Below are 20378 nucleotides of genomic sequence, written 5' to 3'. Positions count from 1 at the left end.
TAATAATAGCACTTAGCATTTATATAATTATTTTCATCATTATCATATCACACAAACATTAACTAAATCTAAGAAATTCTCACAACCAAAATCTATTAACACGGGGGATTAGAATGGTTGCACTAGCTGCAGCCAGGAATTTGAACACTAGAAGGGAATGAAGATTTGCCCACTTGCTCTAAGTAGTTTGACTCCATTTTCTCCATATCAATCATGATTAAGCCTTCAATGAAATCAATGCGTCCTGTTTCTTTCTCCAGGCGCTTACAAAAGAACTCCACCTCTTCTGGAGAAAAGTTACCTCCCTCTGAAAATAATCTGAAAAGAATAGGTGAGAAAGGAAAAAGTAATTATCTTAGGGTTCTTCCACTTCCTCAAAAGGATCCTTAGCTGAATAGTCCCTATTATACATATTTATTCACGCTATTATAATATTAGTAGTATACTTTTTTAAAGGATGAACTTGAATTTTACTGTGCTGACTTGACAATAAATTACAGAATGTAGGTAAGGAGACAAGGAGAGCAAGAGAAATAAAACTATACAAGCCAGGCAAACAGAGATTGATATAGAAATAAACACATTCACACCTCTCCCTTATACCTGCAAGCTTTAAGAAAGTCCACGTTTGAATCTCGTAGTTTCCCCAAGGCTTCTTCTAAATAGTTCCGGTAACTCCGCAGGGATATTTGGATAACTTCTACATGATTAAGCAGCTCTGAGTGCAGAGAATTGCTTAGAGCAACCAACCTAAGAGCAAATAACAAAAGATAGCTTTTTCAGGGAAATCTATGGAAGAGTAGACATTCCTTTCGAAAAACTGCTGGGTCTTGGAGATAGCAGAAGAATGAGAGTTTAATCAATGCGCTTCTGCCTTCCTTCCATTGTGAATGTTTTGATGCAGCAGCATACAGCAGACATACTACTAGCAAACACTCAATGCTATGGAAAAGGACTCTCATACAGAAGTTTTCATAACCTGACTTGTCAATTGCTACTAGTGTACAGGATAGGTAGCACGGATAAAAACTGGATACATGAAACAAGCTTTTTCTATTTTATTCTAAAAATTTTATAAAATTCACCACTGACTTTAGTTTCTTAGCAGGGAGATAAAGAAACCCTGGAGAGGCTTTACTTTTGATTATTCATATCTATGAGGTAACACATTAAAGAGTAATGGCACAGAAGGTGTTGGTCTTGAGATATTAAATTCCACTTCTGCCAAAGGGACCTGGAGTAACTGACTTCACAGGACCTGGGGTTTCTAGGTTTTACCGTGCACTGAGAGGGGAAATACAGAGTCTAACTGAGTTAACCAAAGGATTTCTTTGTAACAAAGACTCTCATTCAAAGGAATGGAGATTAAAGTGAGAAAAGCATTCCATGTGTTTCCGTTGCAAAGGATATTAGGGAAAAAAGAACTCAGCATAGTCCAACCTTTATGTTTATTCCATAGTTTGGGCACCACGACTGTTGTGAGAAATAGTTGTGTGAGCTAAGTTAGTACATAAACACATGGGCACACCTAAATCAATGAATGTAAATGGAATTCTCCTCTTATTTATTTATACTTTGTCATTCCATTTGTTATTCCATTTTTGCCCAAACATTATTGGACACACCTTCTAGTATCCTTGGGGATGATAAAAAGTGTTTGTATTTAGTTTTATTTTTCACATTATCGTTCCCCTCATTATTATAATTGTTCTAAAACATGGCTGACATGCCTAAAAGTAGCAGAAGAGCAATAAATACTGTACTAAGGCTGGACATTGATAAATGTCTTAGATACATGAGCTTTTTGATCTCACTATGTTCAAGTAACTGTTACTCTATACTGAAGCTTTTCTTTTTTAGATTATAGATTTACAGGGTAATGTGACTATACATTAGACAAAAGAATCTGGGCAGCTGAAGGGCAATAATTAGGTCAAATGATCCTACCTCAGTCAAATGAACTGTCTGGCAATCAAACAGTAAGATAACTGCTTCAAACTATCCCAGTGGGAGAATGACTATGATACCTGCTGCTGCTCAGGTAGGGCCAGCTCCAGGCACCAGATAAAGAAGCAGGTGCTTGGGGCGGCCAATACCAAGGGCGTCACTCCGGCTGTGACTGGGGCGGCACGTCTGGGTCTTCAGTGGCAATTCAACGGTGGGTCCCTCAGTCCCTCTCGAAGAGAAGGACCTGCCGCTGAATTGCCGCTGAAGAGCGGAGCGGCGCAATCATGCTGCTGCGACTTTTTTTTTTCTCCCCCCGCTTGGGGCAGCAGAAAACCTGGAGCCAGCCCTGTATTCAGGAAATCTGGGATAAGGCAGATTCAGGATGCAGTCCAGGAGTGGGAAACCTCACAAATCATGCGACTCACGATGTGCTTACTTTTCAGCCTTAGTGGAACTGAGGAAGATGGCCTCCATGTCCTGGATCCTTCTGCGGAAGTTCTTGCTGATGTCATTTTGGTCCTCTTGGAGTTTCATAAACTCATTTTTCTCCTTGTTCAGAGCTTCCACCACCCCTGCACAGTGACTCTCCAGACGCTCTTGGTGAAGAAGCAGCTCCGCTGAGAGGAAAGGGAGTACGCTTATATGGCCATCGCCTCAAGCTTGGATTGAGCCCAAGCATTACGGCATGACCTATTCTGACGTCCAACACAAGTGACTATGGCTCACCCCAACAACTAGCCACTATGCTCAGTAGAAGATAGTTGATGGTGTGAAAACCTGTAGATGGGGGGGGGAGTAGTCTTGTTAGTCTGTATAAGCAAAAACAACAAGGAGTACTTGTGGCACATTAGAGCAGGGGTTGGCAACCTTCAGAAGTGGTGTGCCAAGTCTTCATTTATTCACAGTAATTTAAGTTTCTGCATGCCATTAATACATTTTACATTTATAAGGGCTGGAGGATGGAACCCCAGACTGACAGTGGGCTGAGCAGACTGGCGGTTGGGACCCCAGGGCTGGCAGCGGGCTGAGTCGCTCAGCCCACTGTTGGTCTGGGATTCTGTCCGCCGGCCCAGGCTGGCAGTGGGCTGAGCGGAGCCGGCAGCAGGGACCCCAGGCCGGCAGCAATGTGCCACAGTAAGTCAGCTTGTGTGCTGCCTTTGGCACATGTGCCATAGGTTGCCGACCCCTGCATTAGAGACTAAAAAATTTATTTGGACATAAGCTTTCGTGGGCTATAACCCACTTCATCAGATGCAAATTTGTTAGTCTCTAAGATGCCACAAGTACTCTGCATTATTTTTATGTTAAATGTGAATTTCTCCCCTTTGCTCCCACGCTCTCTCCTCTCCTTCCCTTCTCAGTCACTGCTGACATCTCCACTATCCTTCCCATCACCCAGACTTGCAACCTCAGCTGGTTGGGAAATTTCTTGTCTGAATGATTGTACAGTGGATATTGCCCCTCTTGCAAAGCTACATTTTTCTGTGAGAAAATTTCAAATTTTGAAAAAAAAAATTTCCATTAGGAAAATCAAACTGATAGCTTCCAAGCTCTCTGCCTGAAGGGGAGCTGCAGCCAAGCTCGTGGGGAAGCAGGGAGACTGAAAGACAAGGAGGTAGAGAGCTGGAGTGCTGGATACACGAGGGAAAGAGACATTGACAAGGGCCTTCCAGGCAGCCAGACAGGAAGCTGACCTAAAACGAAATTTTTTGGAATGTCTGTCCTGTGAAAAACTTACAGGTTTTATTTTTGATCTCAAATTGAAATGTAATTTTTTCCTATGCTTTAAAATTTTCCACAGGATAGAAATTTCAATTTCCAGCTCGCTCTAAACCTCAGTGATATCTTCAATACTTCAATCCTTCTCCTATATTCAGCCTCTTAAGCTTTGTCACTTCTTTCTCTAAAACTATTCTAAAATCCCCCCTTCTTCTTTTGTCTGCCATGACAAAACCTTATTAGCTGAATTTCAAAGGTACTGAGCATCCACTGCTCCTATTGACTTCAGTGGGCCCTGTGGATGCTCTGCATTGTTAACAATCAGCTCAGAGGACCATTGATGAATCTCTTCTTAGTGTGAACCAGGAGGAAACAAATGTGAGCTATGAAAAAGGAAAGTAAAACACCCCCCACAACATGTAAGAAACTAGCAAGTTTAGGGTAGGAGCAAGAAAAGGCCCCTTGAACCCATATTATTCCCTAATATTGAATCAATTAACACTAGCCACTGCTGTGCCAGGTTATGACTCACACCTGGAGAGCTCTAAAAAAAAAAAGAGATGTGATGCCCACAGTGAATATATGTACCAGCCCTGACATTATGGATATCCTTTTCTATGCGCTCGCGCCTTGGCTGATGCATGTGAAGACGCAGTTGCAGTTCTGAATCCAGCTCCTCTTTCTTGGCAGTTACAATGATCCAGGAGTTGGACAAGGATTGGACAAACCACTTCTCCAGGTGCTCAAAAAAGCAGAGGCGGATCCTATGATTGAAAAGCAAACATGTTGCTTTGGGAGAGAGAGCGCATGGATGTGTGTGAGAGACAAAGGATTTCATTTTGCAGAAAAACTCTTCAAAGATCTCAGTGAAAAAAAAAACAAGCTCTGAGGAGTCTGACTCCACTGAGGTAAGGTTTCTCACCAATCGCACAACAGTGATGCTACTGTTTCAATCAAACATAAATAATGTTAGCCTGCCCAAACTGTTATACTCTTTACAGCATCTCAGTTGTATCATCCTGCCATGGATTTCTCTGATACAGTTAATCCACTGCTTTCAATAGAAATGCAACTGCTAAAATGCAGAAGAGTTGGTGCTCTGTCAAAATGAAGGGTAAGAAAAGGGACTTGGAGGGATGGGATTCAGAACTTTGAGCAAGGAACTGGAAGCTAGATGCTTTGAGTTCATGGCTCTGCCGATGCTTTGTTGTGCGACTGGACAAGGCAGTAACCTTTCTGTTTCTCAGTCTTTAAAATAAGCATAACATCTTCCTCACAGATGTGCAGTGAGACTTAAATGTTTGATGGAATGCAATATAAAATGTTTCTTCTTACTCTTTTGGGAAGGTCATAAAAGGGGGTAGCATATAAATAACTTTTGGATGCTCATTCAAACTTTACCTCCAAATCTTCTGAGGTTTGCCAATTACTTAGGAGAAAGAAAAAAGGACAAACTACACTCAACTAACCGTTTCTTAAGCTCTGTAAACAAGCTGTCTGGTACAAGCACATTCTCCAGGTACACAGGACGTGTTTTTTCTGCAAATTCAGCATAATAAATCTCAGAGGTCTTGGTCTTGCCTGTTTCCTTACGTCCAAGGACTGAGTAAGTGTTCCCACTAGAGGTGGTAAAGACCTCTGCTATTACTTCACAGCTTTCAGCCTCACCAGAATCATGGAACAGAACCTAGGAAATCATAATTTGTTATCTTTGCTACTGACAAGTTTTTAAAGACCTATTAACATGAGCCATACACAGGTTAATGTTGAGAACTTATGGATTTCAAGAACCATGAGCCATGTTCTCATTCCTAGTTTGGAAAACAAAGTTATAATGAGCAAGCAAGTTTGTGCATCTCAGCATGCTGATATTTTCCTGTTAGCCTACCAGTGTTTGTGCAAGGCAAAAAGTAGAAGGGGGTCATTCCATTTCCTTCCATCTACAGAGAAATGAAGAATATCCTAGTACTTCAGGGTGGTCACTAGCCTCGGGTCACCAGTACTTCTGTCAGTGTCTCCAGGAACAATACAAATGAAACGTTACAGCATAGCCAGCAAAATGTTGGCATTGTTTGGATTTTTTTTAAAAGTACCTTATTAAGATGCTCTGGACACAGATATAGCGTCTTTGCAGAGTTTTATTATTATTATTTCAATCCCTTTGAAATACGAGCTGCAAATGCTCAGATATATGAGCTGAAAGGCTGTCTAGTTTCACTATAGATTTTGTAATCGCCTTTGTAGTTTTTTGATTGAAATGCTCTTTTGTAACTTCTTAGAAGGAGTTTCCTCAGCTAACCCTATGTTCCCAAAGCAATATTACAATTAGGAACCAGTTTTTCTTTCTGTCAGCTGCAAAATGCACAAAGCAAAGAGTGATTTTCTGCTGAGACAACCTTTGCAAAATGCTTACTGGTTCCCAGTTGGGTTGAGCTAATAGGATTATTAATGCCAAGGGATCAGAAGAATTCCAGTTCAGGATTTTGCTGCTGAAATGTGCAGAACACACACATGGCAAGGCCAGACATAGGATGAGGGACTAGTACTACACTAATTAATTAACTTTCATGTAATGTCTTGCCACCGACTGCCAAGTATTCAGAGGCACCCCACTCACATAAAAGGCTCTGTTACATTGAGGCAATGACCATTTAGGTTCTCCACTAAGTAGAGATCTGAAAAGAAAATACTGAGATATAGAGATAGTGTTATCTCATCATCTTGGGCTGACAATACTAAATGAAGGCAGGAAACAGACCCATGTCGGAAAAGTCTCTTTTCGGCTGTTTCTTGGAAAAAGGACAGGAAAAGTGCATGAGGGAATGGTCATGCACTGATTTATGGGCTTCACCATCTCACATACAGAACCTACAGCTGCTCTAAATACCTAATGGTATATATTACAGAACATCACTAAACTAATGCAGTAAAGACCCATATGTGTTTATCCAGACTAACACGGCTACCCCTCTGATACATATCAAAAAGATTTGCATTTGTACTGAAGATGATTTACCTTTATGAAGAAATTAGACCTACCTCAGACTCAGGAAGAATATCTTTCAAATAATCCATTTCTTCATACGCTTGTGCAGGACTGTCTCCATCCTCGAACCTATTTGCTTCACTTTCTGCACTGACCTCTAAGTGTTCAGTTTCTTCACTTTCTGGAGCTGTGCTCTCCCCATCCCCTGGTTTCTCTGCTTCCTCAGTTTCTTGTACACTGCTCTCCTCATTCTCGACTGTATTTGTTTCTTCAGTTTTGTTTGTGAGGCTCTCAGTCTGCTGCTCCGCTTCTGTACTTCCTTGTGGAAAGCTCTCAGACTGTTGCTCTGTTTCTTCAGTTTCTTGTAGAAGGCTATCTCCTGTCGTCTCTGCCATATTTTCAACTTCTGAGTCTTCAACAAATACTTCCCAATTAAAATAAGACAGAAATGTCATCAGTCATATTCCAAAGAAGCACAGATTGAAAAAAAATAAGACTTGCACTCTTGAGACATTACCTTGCTCTTCAAATGCAGAGCCCACCTCCCCAGGTAAGATTGAGAAGAAAAAGAAACAAAAAGGTGCAAGTTACTTGTTTAGAATAACATCAAGTTCACTTCACTTTCCAAAATTAATGTACTCCATCAGCATTGGAAAGTTCAAAGTAATAATGTACCATTAAAAGGAACTCATTTTTAAAATGTAATCCAGATTTGGACGATCTTTTAATTCTAATGTTTCTGTTTTAAAATGTAGGTGAAGTTATTGAAACATAGGCATGAAAATGGCAGATTTGGGACTAGGAGAGAGGTAGGCATAGTTTGGGCAGATGATGCAAAAAGTCTCCCTCACTCAGCTCTGCCAATGAACCTCAGTCCTCTGGTGGCCAAAACTCTTTCATTTGTTCTAATCTTCGATTGATTTGGATTTGAATGCAAGATCCCCAACAGTGAAACAACAATGCATCAGCCAGATTTCAAATCATAAGAAGTTTGTTTTCTTTATACCTGTTTATAGACTTCCTTCAAGCCAAAATACTGGCCAATGGATGAACTATAAGAAATCAGTTCCTTCAGTATAGCTTCTGGGTAGGACGTTACTATCTTCACTAGGTCTTGGTGAAAGGTCTCATACCTGTCAAATACCAGGCTGCTATTTAAGAGATGATCATAACGGCCCCTTCTGACCTTAAAGTCTATGAGAATTCATTACACAATGTAATAAAAATTAAATGTGAACATAATATACATCTGCATCTAATACGTAAACTAGAAGTGAAGTTATTGGCATAAATCAATTTCCTGACCTATGAAGTCCCATTATCCAAGATCTTTAATTTCCAGGGCTACTGCAATGTTCTTGTGATTAAATCATTCATTTATTATGCTAGCATATCCTGGACTAGCTTAGCACAATACAGAACCCTAATGTCAACCCAAGAAATTCAAATGAAAGAATTAAAAAAAAAATATCACATATTTATTTGTTTGTTTCCCCCCCAACTCTTTAAAAAAGTGGAGTATTGCATCAACAGTTTTTTGCCCACTCTGAGCAAACGCAATAAAACAGGAGAGTATATTATTTGACATTAGTCTTCCTGAAGGTGAAGTAGCTAATGCAATTTTGGCTTTTCTACAAATGCATTCAAAATGCAACACAAATGTGATTGGAATGGTCTTATCAAGCTTTGGACAGCCTTCACTCAGAAAGTTTGTCACATTTTCTACAATCCAGAATACATACCCAGCCCTAATGACATCCAGAGAAGCAAAGGCCTTTCCTAAAAGACTCTTCAGCTTTCGCTCAGAGCTTTGTGTTCTCAGTTTGTCCAAAATTATATCCAGATTAGCTTCCCTTATCTAGGCCCATATGAAAAACAAACAATAAGCATAAAGCTGTAAGAAGCCCAAATGTTTCATATCTATTTAGGAGTCAAGAAATTAGTTTCATGCACATGTCTGTATTAGATAGTACTTTAAGGGGCATAATTAAGGTTAATAGGCTCAAAATTTGATCTATCTTGTCTCCAATTCCTTATGTCTATTTACAGACAGTAGGTTTTCCCCCCCAAATCAGAGGCATCAATGCGCTTTAAAAAAGAATCAGTGATCATAGCAACTGTGTGTATTTGCCCATGTGTGTAAGAAAGAGAATAATGGAGAGAAAGCATATATAGAAGGTAAGAGAATTGCAGTTTCAAGCTTTCAAGAACTTATTGTAAATAGCTACATAACATGTGAGAACACCTCTGTCTCAGCTCCCATCTGGGATGTTTGGCCTGGTAAATTCATTATCAAGCAGCACTACTTCATCCACTTCTTTGGGGCTCTATCAAGTGAGATTGTGACTGATGAACAACAGACATCCAGACTAGGCTTCTATATCCAATAATTCAGTCATCACTGACACTTCCTGCTTCCCCTGCCAAAGGCACAGGGAGATCTGGGAGACTGCACAAGACATTCCAGAAGGGGCAAATTGATCTTACACAGGGAGGGGAGGCCATGCTGCTTTCTTTCCAAAAGTTGGCAGGTATGAAAATCATTTAAAGATTCTGAACAATGCCTTCAAAATATCCTTTTATCAAGCCACAGAGCACAAATATGATGTGATAACTCAATATACATGCATGGTTCTATAACTGCATAGGATTTTCCTTGTGAATATGCACGCAACTGTATATGAGTAATGATAAAATTTATAGTTGCTAGAGCTGGAAAATACCAATTTAGATAAATGAGATCATTCCCCTGCCAAGAATAAGATATAGTCCTCCTCAGAGGATGTATCAGATATTAGACTAATACACTTAGCAGTATGTAGCCATGTTCCAAACACAGAAACCATTAAACATTCCCACTTTAAGTTGTACTTGCTCTAAAGGATTCTTTGAATGCCAAAAACATCTTTTTGTGAAGAAGTGCTTTCTTCACACCACAGTGTTTTAGACTTTTGATTGTACCTGATTTAGGTTTTCATGTTTCCGCCGGCACTCATTCAGTTTCACCTGAAGTTCGTTTTCCTGCTGGGACAGTTTGAGCTGATGTTCATCCCAGAGGACAATAGCTTGTTGGAAATATTTGTACAAGTCTTTGCAATCCTGTTCAATGTGTTTAGCCAGATCCTCAAAGTCTCTCTAAAACAATCAAATGGATAGAACAAATTATTATTAAATTATTATTAGACTATTATCTGGGAGTAGAGATTCATGAGTAGTAGGGAGATAGCTGACTTGCCAAGACTGCCTAGAGGAATCCTACAGTTACCTGATAAAGCAGAAGATATATCAAGAATCAGAGAACACCATCTTTTTTCATGTCACTACCATCCTTTCTGTTCTTGCAACTGTGCTAGTGGGAATTACATTACCATCAACAATATAATTTCCAGCAACATCACTTTCAATGACGTATCAGAAGATTAGAAGATAGCACCACAATGATGTTTGGATGGGGGTGAGTAGGTAGTAGTCCAATACCTACTTTTCAGAAATTGGAAGCCCTTAGATACCATGACAAAGAGCAAGGCATGAGAACCTGGAAAGATATTTAGAACCTAGAGTGTGAAAGAACAACTGCACAGCCTTTGAATTTGAACTAGTCTTTTTTCCTTTCCAGTGCTGTAAATCCAGTGAACATTTTTCTCACCATTGATAAAATCTAAAACAAAGTGCGAAAGTGGATGTGCCTTGCACATCACTTTTCAGAGTATGATATTTATAACTGATATCAGTATATACACTATAATGCTTTATTAGTCCAAGACAATGGATGGAAAAATAGCTGTCTAACATCCAATATTCACGTGTAAATACATCAAAATAAAACATATGCATATGGCTAAAGCTCAGATCATTTACCAAACAAAAAAATATTCACATCATCTGTCATTGGTGGATAGCATAGGAAATTCACCTCTTTTCTCATATGAATTAGCACAGAATTAATACAGGTTAAAAACAATAGCTAGTGTAAACAAATAGAAGAGGCCAGCATGTTCCAACTTATGATCTCAAAAGGTCACGTAACAAGTCAGTGACAGAGTCAGGAATAAAAACTAGATTGTCCAATTCCCAGCTAGTACTTCAGCTAAAAGACCACCCATCCCTCACAAGAGTAGCAACCACAAAGTTAAGCTCTGCACGAACCCTGAATTATTTAGCCATCTAGAAACTTGAGCACAACAGGCCAGTTGTTTTCATATAAAGTCATTGAAAAAATAAAACCAAAAGCTACGAACTCTCACTGAATCACCTCAAGCATCTCTATTTTCAGAATAAGAGGTCTATGATTTCATTGCACACTCTCTAACAGCACATCAGTAGAATAATGAAATGAAATGTGAAATTTTAAACCAGCATAGACTGCAAGATAGATGTTAGATTTGACTATTCTGAGGATGTAATAAAAAAAATGGCCTTAGTAAACATACATCCATCTGCTCCAGCTCCTGTTCAAACCGACTCTGCAGCCTTCCAACCATCTTGAAGAAGTCAGGATTCACAACCTTCTCAGCCTCTTTCTCTGTGCAAACTTTTAAACTCAACAGTTTATTCTAAAGGAAAGGAATATTATGTTATTGACATGTACCTGGTATGCAGTGTTGTTGTAGCTGTGCTGGTCTCAGGATATTGGAAAGACAAGGTAGATGACATAATATCTTGTACTGGATCAACTTCTGCTGGTGAGAGAGACAAGCTTCTGAGCTACACAGTGCTCTTCTCCAGGTCTGGACAGAAGCTCTATGTAAGCTCAAACACAAGGTAGTCCAATAGAAGATACTACCTTACCTACCTTGTCTCTCTAATACACCTGGCATCCCAGTTAACATGTTCATGGTTCAACAGAGTTTGTTTAACCTCAACGTGCATTCTTTTCTTTTGAACTGGTAGCTTTAGAAACAAATATCCAACTTCAGTATCTTTTCCTGAAGAAACCGTAAGTGGAGGAAAAATAAAGCTGGGAATAGGCAGTGGGTGTTCAAGGTGAGGAGTTGTATACCTCTCCCACAGGAAGAGCACTACGTCTTTGATGACATACTGTTTATAACAATCAGTAATATTTTCAGAATATTTGAGTCCTGTGATTGAATTGTAAATACTAGAAAACTGTAAATAATCAATGCTTCGTATTTACACATAGTCTTTGTCATCCAAAACTCTCAAATTCCTTTACAAACGTGGATTTAAGCCTCAAAACCACTTTATGCAGCATGTCAGTAGTATTATCCCCATTTTATATACGGAGAAATTGAGATACAGAGGTTAAATAATTTCCCCAAGGCCACAGAGCAAACTGTGGCCATGCTGGGGTCCTGACTCAATCTCCAGTGAGTGTAGGGAGGTTGGGGAAAGGATGCCACTGGTACTCCCCTGCAGCAGGACCCGGAGCGCTGCAGCTGGGAGCTGGCAGAGTGGAGCGGGCTGGGGCCGGACTGCTCTGCTTCTGCTGCTGCTGGTGAGTGTGGGGAGGTTGTGGAAAGGACGCCTCCCGTACTCAACTGCGGCGGGAAGTGGAGTGCTGCAGCCCAGCCCCAGCCCAGATGTGTCGCTGGAGGGCAGGGGGAGTTAGGAAAAAGGTCCCACACTTACTGGCAGCGGCAGAAGAGGAGCAGCCCGGCTCCAGCCCACTCCACGCCGCCAGCTCCCAGCTGCAGTGCTCTGCTTCCTGCTTCATGTGTGTACAGGGGGTGTCATTTCCCCAACCACACCGGTGGCGGGAAGCAGAGCACCGCGGCTGTGAGCTGACGCACTGATCCACCGGAGCACTGCTTTACCGCGTTGTATGCAAACCAGTGTGATACTGAGTCGTGTTATATTGGGGTAGAGATGTACAAATGCCACGTTATTGTGAAGAAAAATACACAACATAGTTTTGACTAACAGGATAAAAGAGAACTCTGTGAGTAATTTGGGTTGTCATGCCGAAATACTGGGTGTCAAACCAGACCTTATACTGGATGATCTGCTGCTACCAAAATCCTTCATTGGGTCTCCAAATTCAGCAACTTTCATTCTCATGACACTGACCTTGCATAGTTGTACATTGGCCAAACATTCCTGGCAAACTCTCTCATATTGGATGCGAATTATCATCATATGCTGCACATTATGGGTGTCTTTAGAAAAGAAGGAAAGGAAATAAGAGTCCAGTGTGAAGACTTCACTATTTCACATTGTAGCACATGTGAATATGACTGAACAATTGTGTCCAGCCTCACTCTACCCTGGTGGCATGCTTGACTCTCATGTATGGGCATCACCAGCCAACACCACTAGGTTGCCTCTACCCAAATTTTTTTGCCATTATGCTTAGAAATGGTGAACTGTTATTTTTATTACATTTTAACACTGTTTGTGCTGCTAAACAGGCTACACATATCCAAACAGTTCCTGTCTGGAAAGTTTATAGTCTAGAAGACACACATATAGAAAGACAAGGCATACTGCAAAACTTAGAGGAAGGAATCACTTTAGAATGAGAAAAAAAGATTATCTAAAGAGAAAAAAAAACCTGAGAGACCAAGATCAGGGCAGCATACGTATGTACAGACACATAGTACAGTTCAATCATGGCCTTAGAAATAAAATGATTGCTTAAATCCCAATTCATTGTCGTGAATTCCTTGCTTACCTATATATTTGTTTAAAGCCACAAGAGATTCGTACCATTCATTTATCTCTGCTTTTGAATGTGTCGGAGGCAACAAATCACTATCAAAATAGGAAGCAAGAGACACAATGTCATACATAATCCATTCCAGGTCTCAATGGATTAAAACTATGAAGCAGTATAATAGCACTATTGCTTTTCCACATTTTGTTTGTTAGAAGATATATTTTCAGCAAGGCAAAATCATAGAGATGCTGCAAAAAAAGCTGCCTTCTGGAAAACGGCCGAATTGTTATCTGTTTAGTTGCTATATTAATTTTAAAATGAAAATGAATCATTACTTTAAAATTACAGTATTTTAATAGGTTATACACACAACTTTTCTGGTTTAGAATGGATGGTGTCCTCTGCTGATTATTTATTATATATACTAAAACTCACACCATTCCCAAGATAGGCACTCAAACTTTTCAGTCAAGCCAAGTTAGGGTTATGGGATTTTCACCTACCCATTCATCCTGACTTGCCACTATTTATAGTGTACTTTCAGAGCCACTGATTTCTGTTCTTTAGAGTTTTTACATCAGGCTTTTTCAGAGAAATTTGGGGTCTGGTATATCATATTCACTAGGTCCCCACCCCCTTCTATTCACTTTCTTTACACAGATGTTACAGACATTTTGGGGGCCCCTGAGCTCCAGCCCCTGGTACAATTGTCCCCCATTTCCCTCCTTCTTATCATCCTTGTACATCACTACTTGCAGCTACTTGACGTTGCTAATAAAGAAACATTTAATGACCCCTTCATTCAACACAACCTGCCCACTGAAAACCATGAGCATCACCTCACCGGTGAAAGATAGAAAGAAGTTTGGGGGCTCATTTAGTATGGTGTTGGTCCATTTTACAGTGGTAAATCAGGTGCATTATTCACTATAGTAAGAAACATATTTTCTGTCTCTCGTTTCATACCAAAGTACTTGCAGAAGCTCCATTCTCTTTCTACTCAGTGAAATCTGGTCCTTTATCATGTTCTCCAAGTCTCTTTTTACAGCTGTGGGTTCCTGTACCTCTTTCCTTGCCATAAATTCTCTGCAGGACACAAGTAACCATTTAAATAAAGCTATGTTTGGGACAATCTGTACCTTGACATCTAAAAGTTATTTTGAACCAGATAGATTTAACCCCAGTCACTAAAAAGGAGCATAAATGCCAACATAATTGCCAACTGTTAGCTCTACAAAGAGAACAGAATCAAAGATTATTTTGTAACAGAAACACAAATGGGGTCTTGTCATTTAGTTTTAATCCTACTAAAAATATAATCTGTTGCACAACTACGGACCTGAAACTGCAAACCACATAGTCCTTCTGCATGATTTTCCAGTCCTTCAGCCTCTCTTGCCACTTGAGCCATTGAGACAGCTCCCTTTTCAGGTCTGCCTCCATCAGATTAACAAACAACTTGGCTATTGCCCTCTGATTGGCTAGTAGGGCTTGGTTTATCATCTGTGCATCGGAAGACACAAACAGGAAAAAAGGGCAGCACAAAGCATACAAAAATTTGACAGTTATCATTTTTTAATCCAGTGCAATGCACTGAACTAGAAGAGACTGTTAGAGAAACAGTGGGAAAATGGGGAGTATTTTGTACAATACAGAACACTCCTCCTAAATTGGGATGACTGATATGTTTGAACAACAGCACTGAACAAATCAAGAAGTCCCAGATTCAGACACAGCACAATAATAGCCATATGTAATTCGAGAGGGTTTTAGACTTCCTCTGAAGCACAAAGTATTAGACAGTGACGACCTTGTCTACAGTCAGGAAATCCCCGATAGCTGTGGAGCTGCAACAGTGGGAGATTTCTTGAAAACTGCCATCTTAGGCACAACCTTAGAGGCAGGATACTAGACATAATGGCCCAGTTGTATGATCCAGTAAGGTAAATGCCATAAATATAAAAATATGTTGAAAGAAAAGCCTTCACACAATATGCCCAATTGAATTACATGAGTGAGCAAATGCTCTGATTTTGATCATATCGCTGTCAGTGCTTAGCTTGAGGGAACTGTACATATTAAAAGTGAAGGAGGTTTTCTTTCCCTAATGGACAGTAACAAGGTATGGAAAATGTACTTATAGGTTTCAGAAAGGAATGATTTGTTGAGTACTGGAAAATACTGATGTATGTCAGAGAGATAAGACAGCACCTGCATGGAGGGAACTGCAGGTGAAAAAAGTTATGAGAAATGACGATTTAGCTCTTGTATCTTTTCATTGTTAAGAAAGTGTGATAAGTTTGAAAGAGAGGTAGAAGTGGGACTAACACTTCCAGAGTGAAAAAGGAAGAAAATTAATCACTCCTTACAGTACACAAGGAATATTCCATCTTGCTACTTTCTCTATAGCCTCTTAGACAAATGAATGACTGCATATATCAATATGAAAGATTACCATTGCTTCAGTATGTATGAACCTGTGAACATCAGAGGGTGAGAAATAAGAAATATCCTTCAGAATCTTGGTATATTTCCTCAGTAAATCTTTTATCTGGGAAATCAAAGGAAAGAGAAAAAAAAAAGAGCCCCAAAAGTCAGTATTTCTTAAGAATCTGAAACAAGACATAGATGTTTTGTTTCCTTTAAAAAAAAAATCAGTTGACTAAAATACCAGTCATAGCACAGATTCAAAGCTCGATTTATGACTTAAAATAAAACAAACTATTGTATTTTTCTTCTAAAATGTGATACCTTTAATAAAAACATGGTTGTATCAAATATTTTAGTAACTATTACGAAAATCAACTGCTTCGTAATATATGTCACCCTTTAGATTGATGGTTCTCAACCAGGGGTATGTGTACCCCTATGGGTACACAGAGGTCTCCAGGGCGGGGAGAGAGGTACATCAACTCATCTAGACATTTGCCTAGTTTTACAACAGGCTACATAAAAAGCACTAGCGAAGTCAGTACAAACTAAAATCCCATACAATGACTTGTTTTTTCTGCTCTATACTATACATTGAAATGGAAATACAATATTATATTCCAATTGATTTATTTTATAATTATATGGTAAAAATGAGAAAGTCAGTAATTTTTTAGTAATAGCGTGCTTTGCCACTCTTGTATTTTTATGTCTGATTTTGTAAGCAAGTAGTTTTTAAGTGATGTGAAACTTGGGGATACGTGAGACAAATCAGACTTCTGAAAGGGGTACAGTAGTCTGGAAAGGTTAAGAGCCACTGCTGTAGATCACTGCAGACAGGTTGCAAGTCAAGTCAAACATGACCAACTTCCTGTTAGACATTTACAGCTAAATGCCAGGCCCCATTTAAACAACAACAGCACTGGGCACACAAGCCCCTTGCTGCTGTATACATGTTGCTAAGGCACAGGACTGGAAGGAAACAAACAATCTGAGCTCTATTTGTCACAACCTCCTGTGTGGCTCTGGACAACTCATCTAACTCTCTGATCCTCAATTTACCCATTTGTAAAGTAGGAATATTATTCCCCCTACACCACAGAGGTGTTGTGAGGAGATCCTTAAACAGAGATAAGAAAACAAGGCACTTACTTGTCCCATTAGTATAGCATGTGAGCACCTCATAAGCTTTAATGTATTTATCCTCACAACCCCTCTGTGAGATGGGGAAATACTAGTATCTCCACTTTACAGACAGACCTAGGGCCCAGAGAGAATAAGTGACTTGCTCAAGAGAGAAAAGGAAGTCTTTTGCAAAGCAGGAAACTGAAACTAGATCTTCCACATACCTGGCTTGCACCCTAAAAAATGAACCGACGAGTGTTTTCTCTCTAAATACTTATACCATACTTTTCATCGGTAAAAGATACAATAGAATCTTTTAAAAGAGCTTTGAAAAGATGAGCAATATCATTATCTCCATTTTACATATGGGAAAATTGAGGCAGAGCAGTTTCATGGCTCATGTAACAAGCTATATGCCTGATCTTGATATATGCAATGACTTTTTATTATGAATAGTACTGCATTTCATATTTTGATACAGTCCATATGAAAGACTGGCAAAACAGAGTTGTATATTATCATATTATAACAAACAATAGGTTAAGTGATAACCAAATGTTGAAGCTTGAAGTAAAACTGTTCATTATCAATGTGACAGGAGCTCTAACATACTTCAGAAGATGGGTACTTAAGTGCCAAGGATGATTTTATTTGTTTTCTTGTTTCTATCATGTATAGAATTATTGAGTGAATGACTTATTACAGCCAGGCTTCTCCCAGGTTCCTCAGGAATAAGTTGAGAAACATATAGCATGGGTGAAAGAAAAACAGCAGTCCTGATGAGTTGAGAAGATTCTGTTGTGGACATTGATTCACACTGTAATACCAGCATGTGTTTTGTATGCAACCGTTTGCATATGTGCCTACCGTGAAGCATTTTATAAATCCAAATCGATAAATGATGAGCAACCTTTCCTTCTAAAGAGGTTTCTATTGCTTAAAAGGCTGGAAATGTAACACGGGTAGTTTCAATGGCTAATTAGATAGTACACAGAAGTTACTAGAGGTGGTGTTTGATTTGCATACTAACAAACACTGTAGGGTCTGATCATGGCTTTACACTAAAACAGCGGTTCTTAACCTTTACTGCAGCCTGCACCCCTTTGGTTCTCAAAATATGTTCTCGCACCCCTTATCAAAAATCGTTGAAGTAGGTCACTTCTTTAAACCTAGATATATCATAACTATAGAATGAAAGAGATAGAATTACATATTTACTTTAATTTTGCAATAAAATTAAGACTACATGAAAAATTACAAATGTTTTTAGATTTAATAAATTTATAGGTTTGATTAAACAAAGTAGTTGTACTTACATGCCTGTGCTTAATTTGTGATTTTGATGATTTACCCTCTAAAAATATCTGGCATGTCTCGCACCCCCAGAAAGAGCATCTCGCACCCCCAGGGGGTGCGTGCACCCCAGGTTAAGAACCACTGCCCTAAAACAACCAAGCAGCGGCAGAAGGAAGAATCAGACACCTCACATATACCTACATGGCCTCTTCATGTCTCTGCTGCAGGTGCAGGGACTGGGGAGGGAGGAAGCAGAGGCTGTGAACATGGTACACATCTCTCCCCACCTGTGCAGGTGGGGAGAGAATGATAGGATAATCCAGCAAAGGAAGGCAGTAATCCACTACTAGTCAGGGCCTGTAGCAAAACACTACCCAGAGGGAGCAAGTTGCTTTCTGCTCCTTAGCCAGGGTTAGGAACAAATGCTTAATCCAGCAATTAATAAATAACCATTCAAACTTTAGCTCACTTTCTCAGCTCGAGCCACTTCAAGCTTTATTAAGGTTTCATCCATCTCTTTAATCCGCTGCCTTCTATACAAGGACTCCTGGGAGATGGCATCCCATAACTCCCCAAAACTCTGTAAGAAAAAATGTAATGTCAGTCCCACTGAAAAACTAACAATGAAAAATATGACTGCAAAAGGAGGTAGAAATAGACATTATATATACACATGTGGCAAGCAAAGAAAAAAGGAGAGACAAGGGCTTGAGCTAGAGCACTAGATTAAATCAAATACACTTCCTTACTGTGAATGAAAAGGCTTCCAGATCAGCGTCACTTTCAATCTTTTTGAACAGAAGTTCAATAGCTTTATCAGATTCTGACAGCTTTGTCAAAAGCAACTCTCCAGACTCCAAAATGAATGGTTCCATTTCCTAAAACAGGTAGGTATATGAGTCAGATATTGGGTATTAGGCCTTGACACTTATATAACACTCCAGACTACCTAGAGTCTCACCCTCCCAATGCAGGCTAACTCCTGTTCTAGCACTGCCACTGCTTCATTATGTCGGCCTCGTCTGCGCTCTGAGAGGCGTTCAATGATATTGCTGTTTGTCTTCTGAGGAACTGCCAAAGAAGAAAATAAAGATGATGCAGACTGGATGTGTTGCTGCAGAATGTCTAATATAGTCACCAACGCATTACTAAATCAACACTAAGATCTCTGGGCTTTGTGCAGCAGGAAAGATCCATAGCCTTACACAATACAAAAGAGCACAAATTATAATAGCACTCTGCAATTATACAGCACTTTTTATCCTATGATACTAAAACACTTTGAAGACATTTATTAAGTCTTACATTCCCTCTGTAAGGTAGGCGAATATTATCTCCATTTTCACAGATGGGGAAATTTATGCCAAAGAGATGTTAAGTGACTTGCCAAATAATAAAGACACAGAACAGAACTGAGAAAATATTGACTCCTATTCCCCTGCTCCAGCCTCTAGAAAACTTTGCCTTTAATTTTGACACATGAACAAGTTATTGAGTGAAAAACTCAGAGGGAACCTTGAACCAATATTAATGCAGTATCACATAATTCTTGGGAGAATATTTGCAGTGGAGAAAGGGCAGAGGTCCTTGGTGTACATTGGAAAGATATGTATTTTAATAGGCGACAGACTATCACAGAGCTCCCATTTCTCACATGAATATTTGCCCATTACATTTTTACAAAATAGTGCTCAAATGCTTTTCATATCACAGAAAGTCTGCAAGGGTAAAGTTTAATACATACTGTACTGAAAAGAATGGTTCTCTGAAAGCCAAATATTGATTTTTAATGTTTGTTATTAATCTCTGTTTCTGCAATGAACAAAAGCACACAAGCTATTAAATTCACACCTGGTATATACAGGTGAAACTCCACTGACATCAAAGGACTTGTGCCTGCTTATACTAGGGCTGAATTTAACTTTACATATATACATTCTGAGTAATCAAACAAGTACAAAACTACAATAAACATTTCTGTGATTATTCCCTCCCCTTCGTGTGAGAAATTCCTAAAGAATCATTAAAAATAATGTAAGATTAAGTTAGTAAAATTTACTAATGAAGTCACTGAGGCCTCTGACTTCCCGGGCTGCAATCATATCTTCACTTTCTTGAGCTTTTCGAAATGTCATTTCCCTGAAATAGAAACGGAGATGAAAGCCTTGACCTATGCCATAAAAGAAAAAGTAGGGATCTCCAAAAGGCATTGCTTCACAATTTGCAAATTGTATTTGTAAATTCATTTGTAAAAAATCT

At 39.4% G+C, this 20378-nt stretch overlaps 1 protein-coding gene across 1 annotated transcript in view; it reads right to left on the bottom strand.

Moving 5' to 3' along the window:
- Nucleotides 1-20378, bottom strand: part of CCDC180 (coiled-coil domain containing 180) — a 44706-nt gene that overhangs the window by 19801 nt on the left and 4527 nt on the right. The window contains exons 4-23 of the mRNA XM_050926772.1: nt 20179-20258; nt 19081-19190; nt 18869-18997; nt 18589-18699; nt 15724-15819; nt 14608-14771; nt 14235-14354; nt 13284-13363; nt 12680-12768; nt 11083-11205; nt 9614-9787; nt 8395-8510; nt 7659-7785; nt 7170-7194; nt 6706-7076; nt 5136-5353; nt 4240-4430; nt 2384-2564; nt 604-750; nt 174-318 (exon numbers count right to left, since the gene is read on the bottom strand). Coding sequence (XP_050782729.1) covers nt 174-318; nt 604-750; nt 2384-2564; nt 4240-4430; nt 5136-5353; nt 6706-7076; nt 7170-7194; nt 7659-7785; nt 8395-8510; nt 9614-9787; nt 11083-11205; nt 12680-12768; nt 13284-13363; nt 14235-14354; nt 14608-14771; nt 15724-15819; nt 18589-18699; nt 18869-18997; nt 19081-19190; nt 20179-20258 — 2797 coding nt within the window. The remainder of the gene's footprint in view (nt 1-173; nt 319-603; nt 751-2383; nt 2565-4239; nt 4431-5135; nt 5354-6705; nt 7077-7169; nt 7195-7658; nt 7786-8394; nt 8511-9613; nt 9788-11082; nt 11206-12679; nt 12769-13283; nt 13364-14234; nt 14355-14607; nt 14772-15723; nt 15820-18588; nt 18700-18868; nt 18998-19080; nt 19191-20178; nt 20259-20378) is intronic.

Source organism: Gopherus flavomarginatus, chromosome 17 (genome assembly GCF_025201925.1).
Source record: "Gopherus flavomarginatus isolate rGopFla2 chromosome 17, rGopFla2.mat.asm, whole genome shotgun sequence".
NCBI classification, from domain to species: domain Eukaryota; kingdom Metazoa; phylum Chordata; order Testudines; family Testudinidae; genus Gopherus; species Gopherus flavomarginatus.
This window is presented reverse-complemented; position numbering and strand designations above follow the sequence as displayed.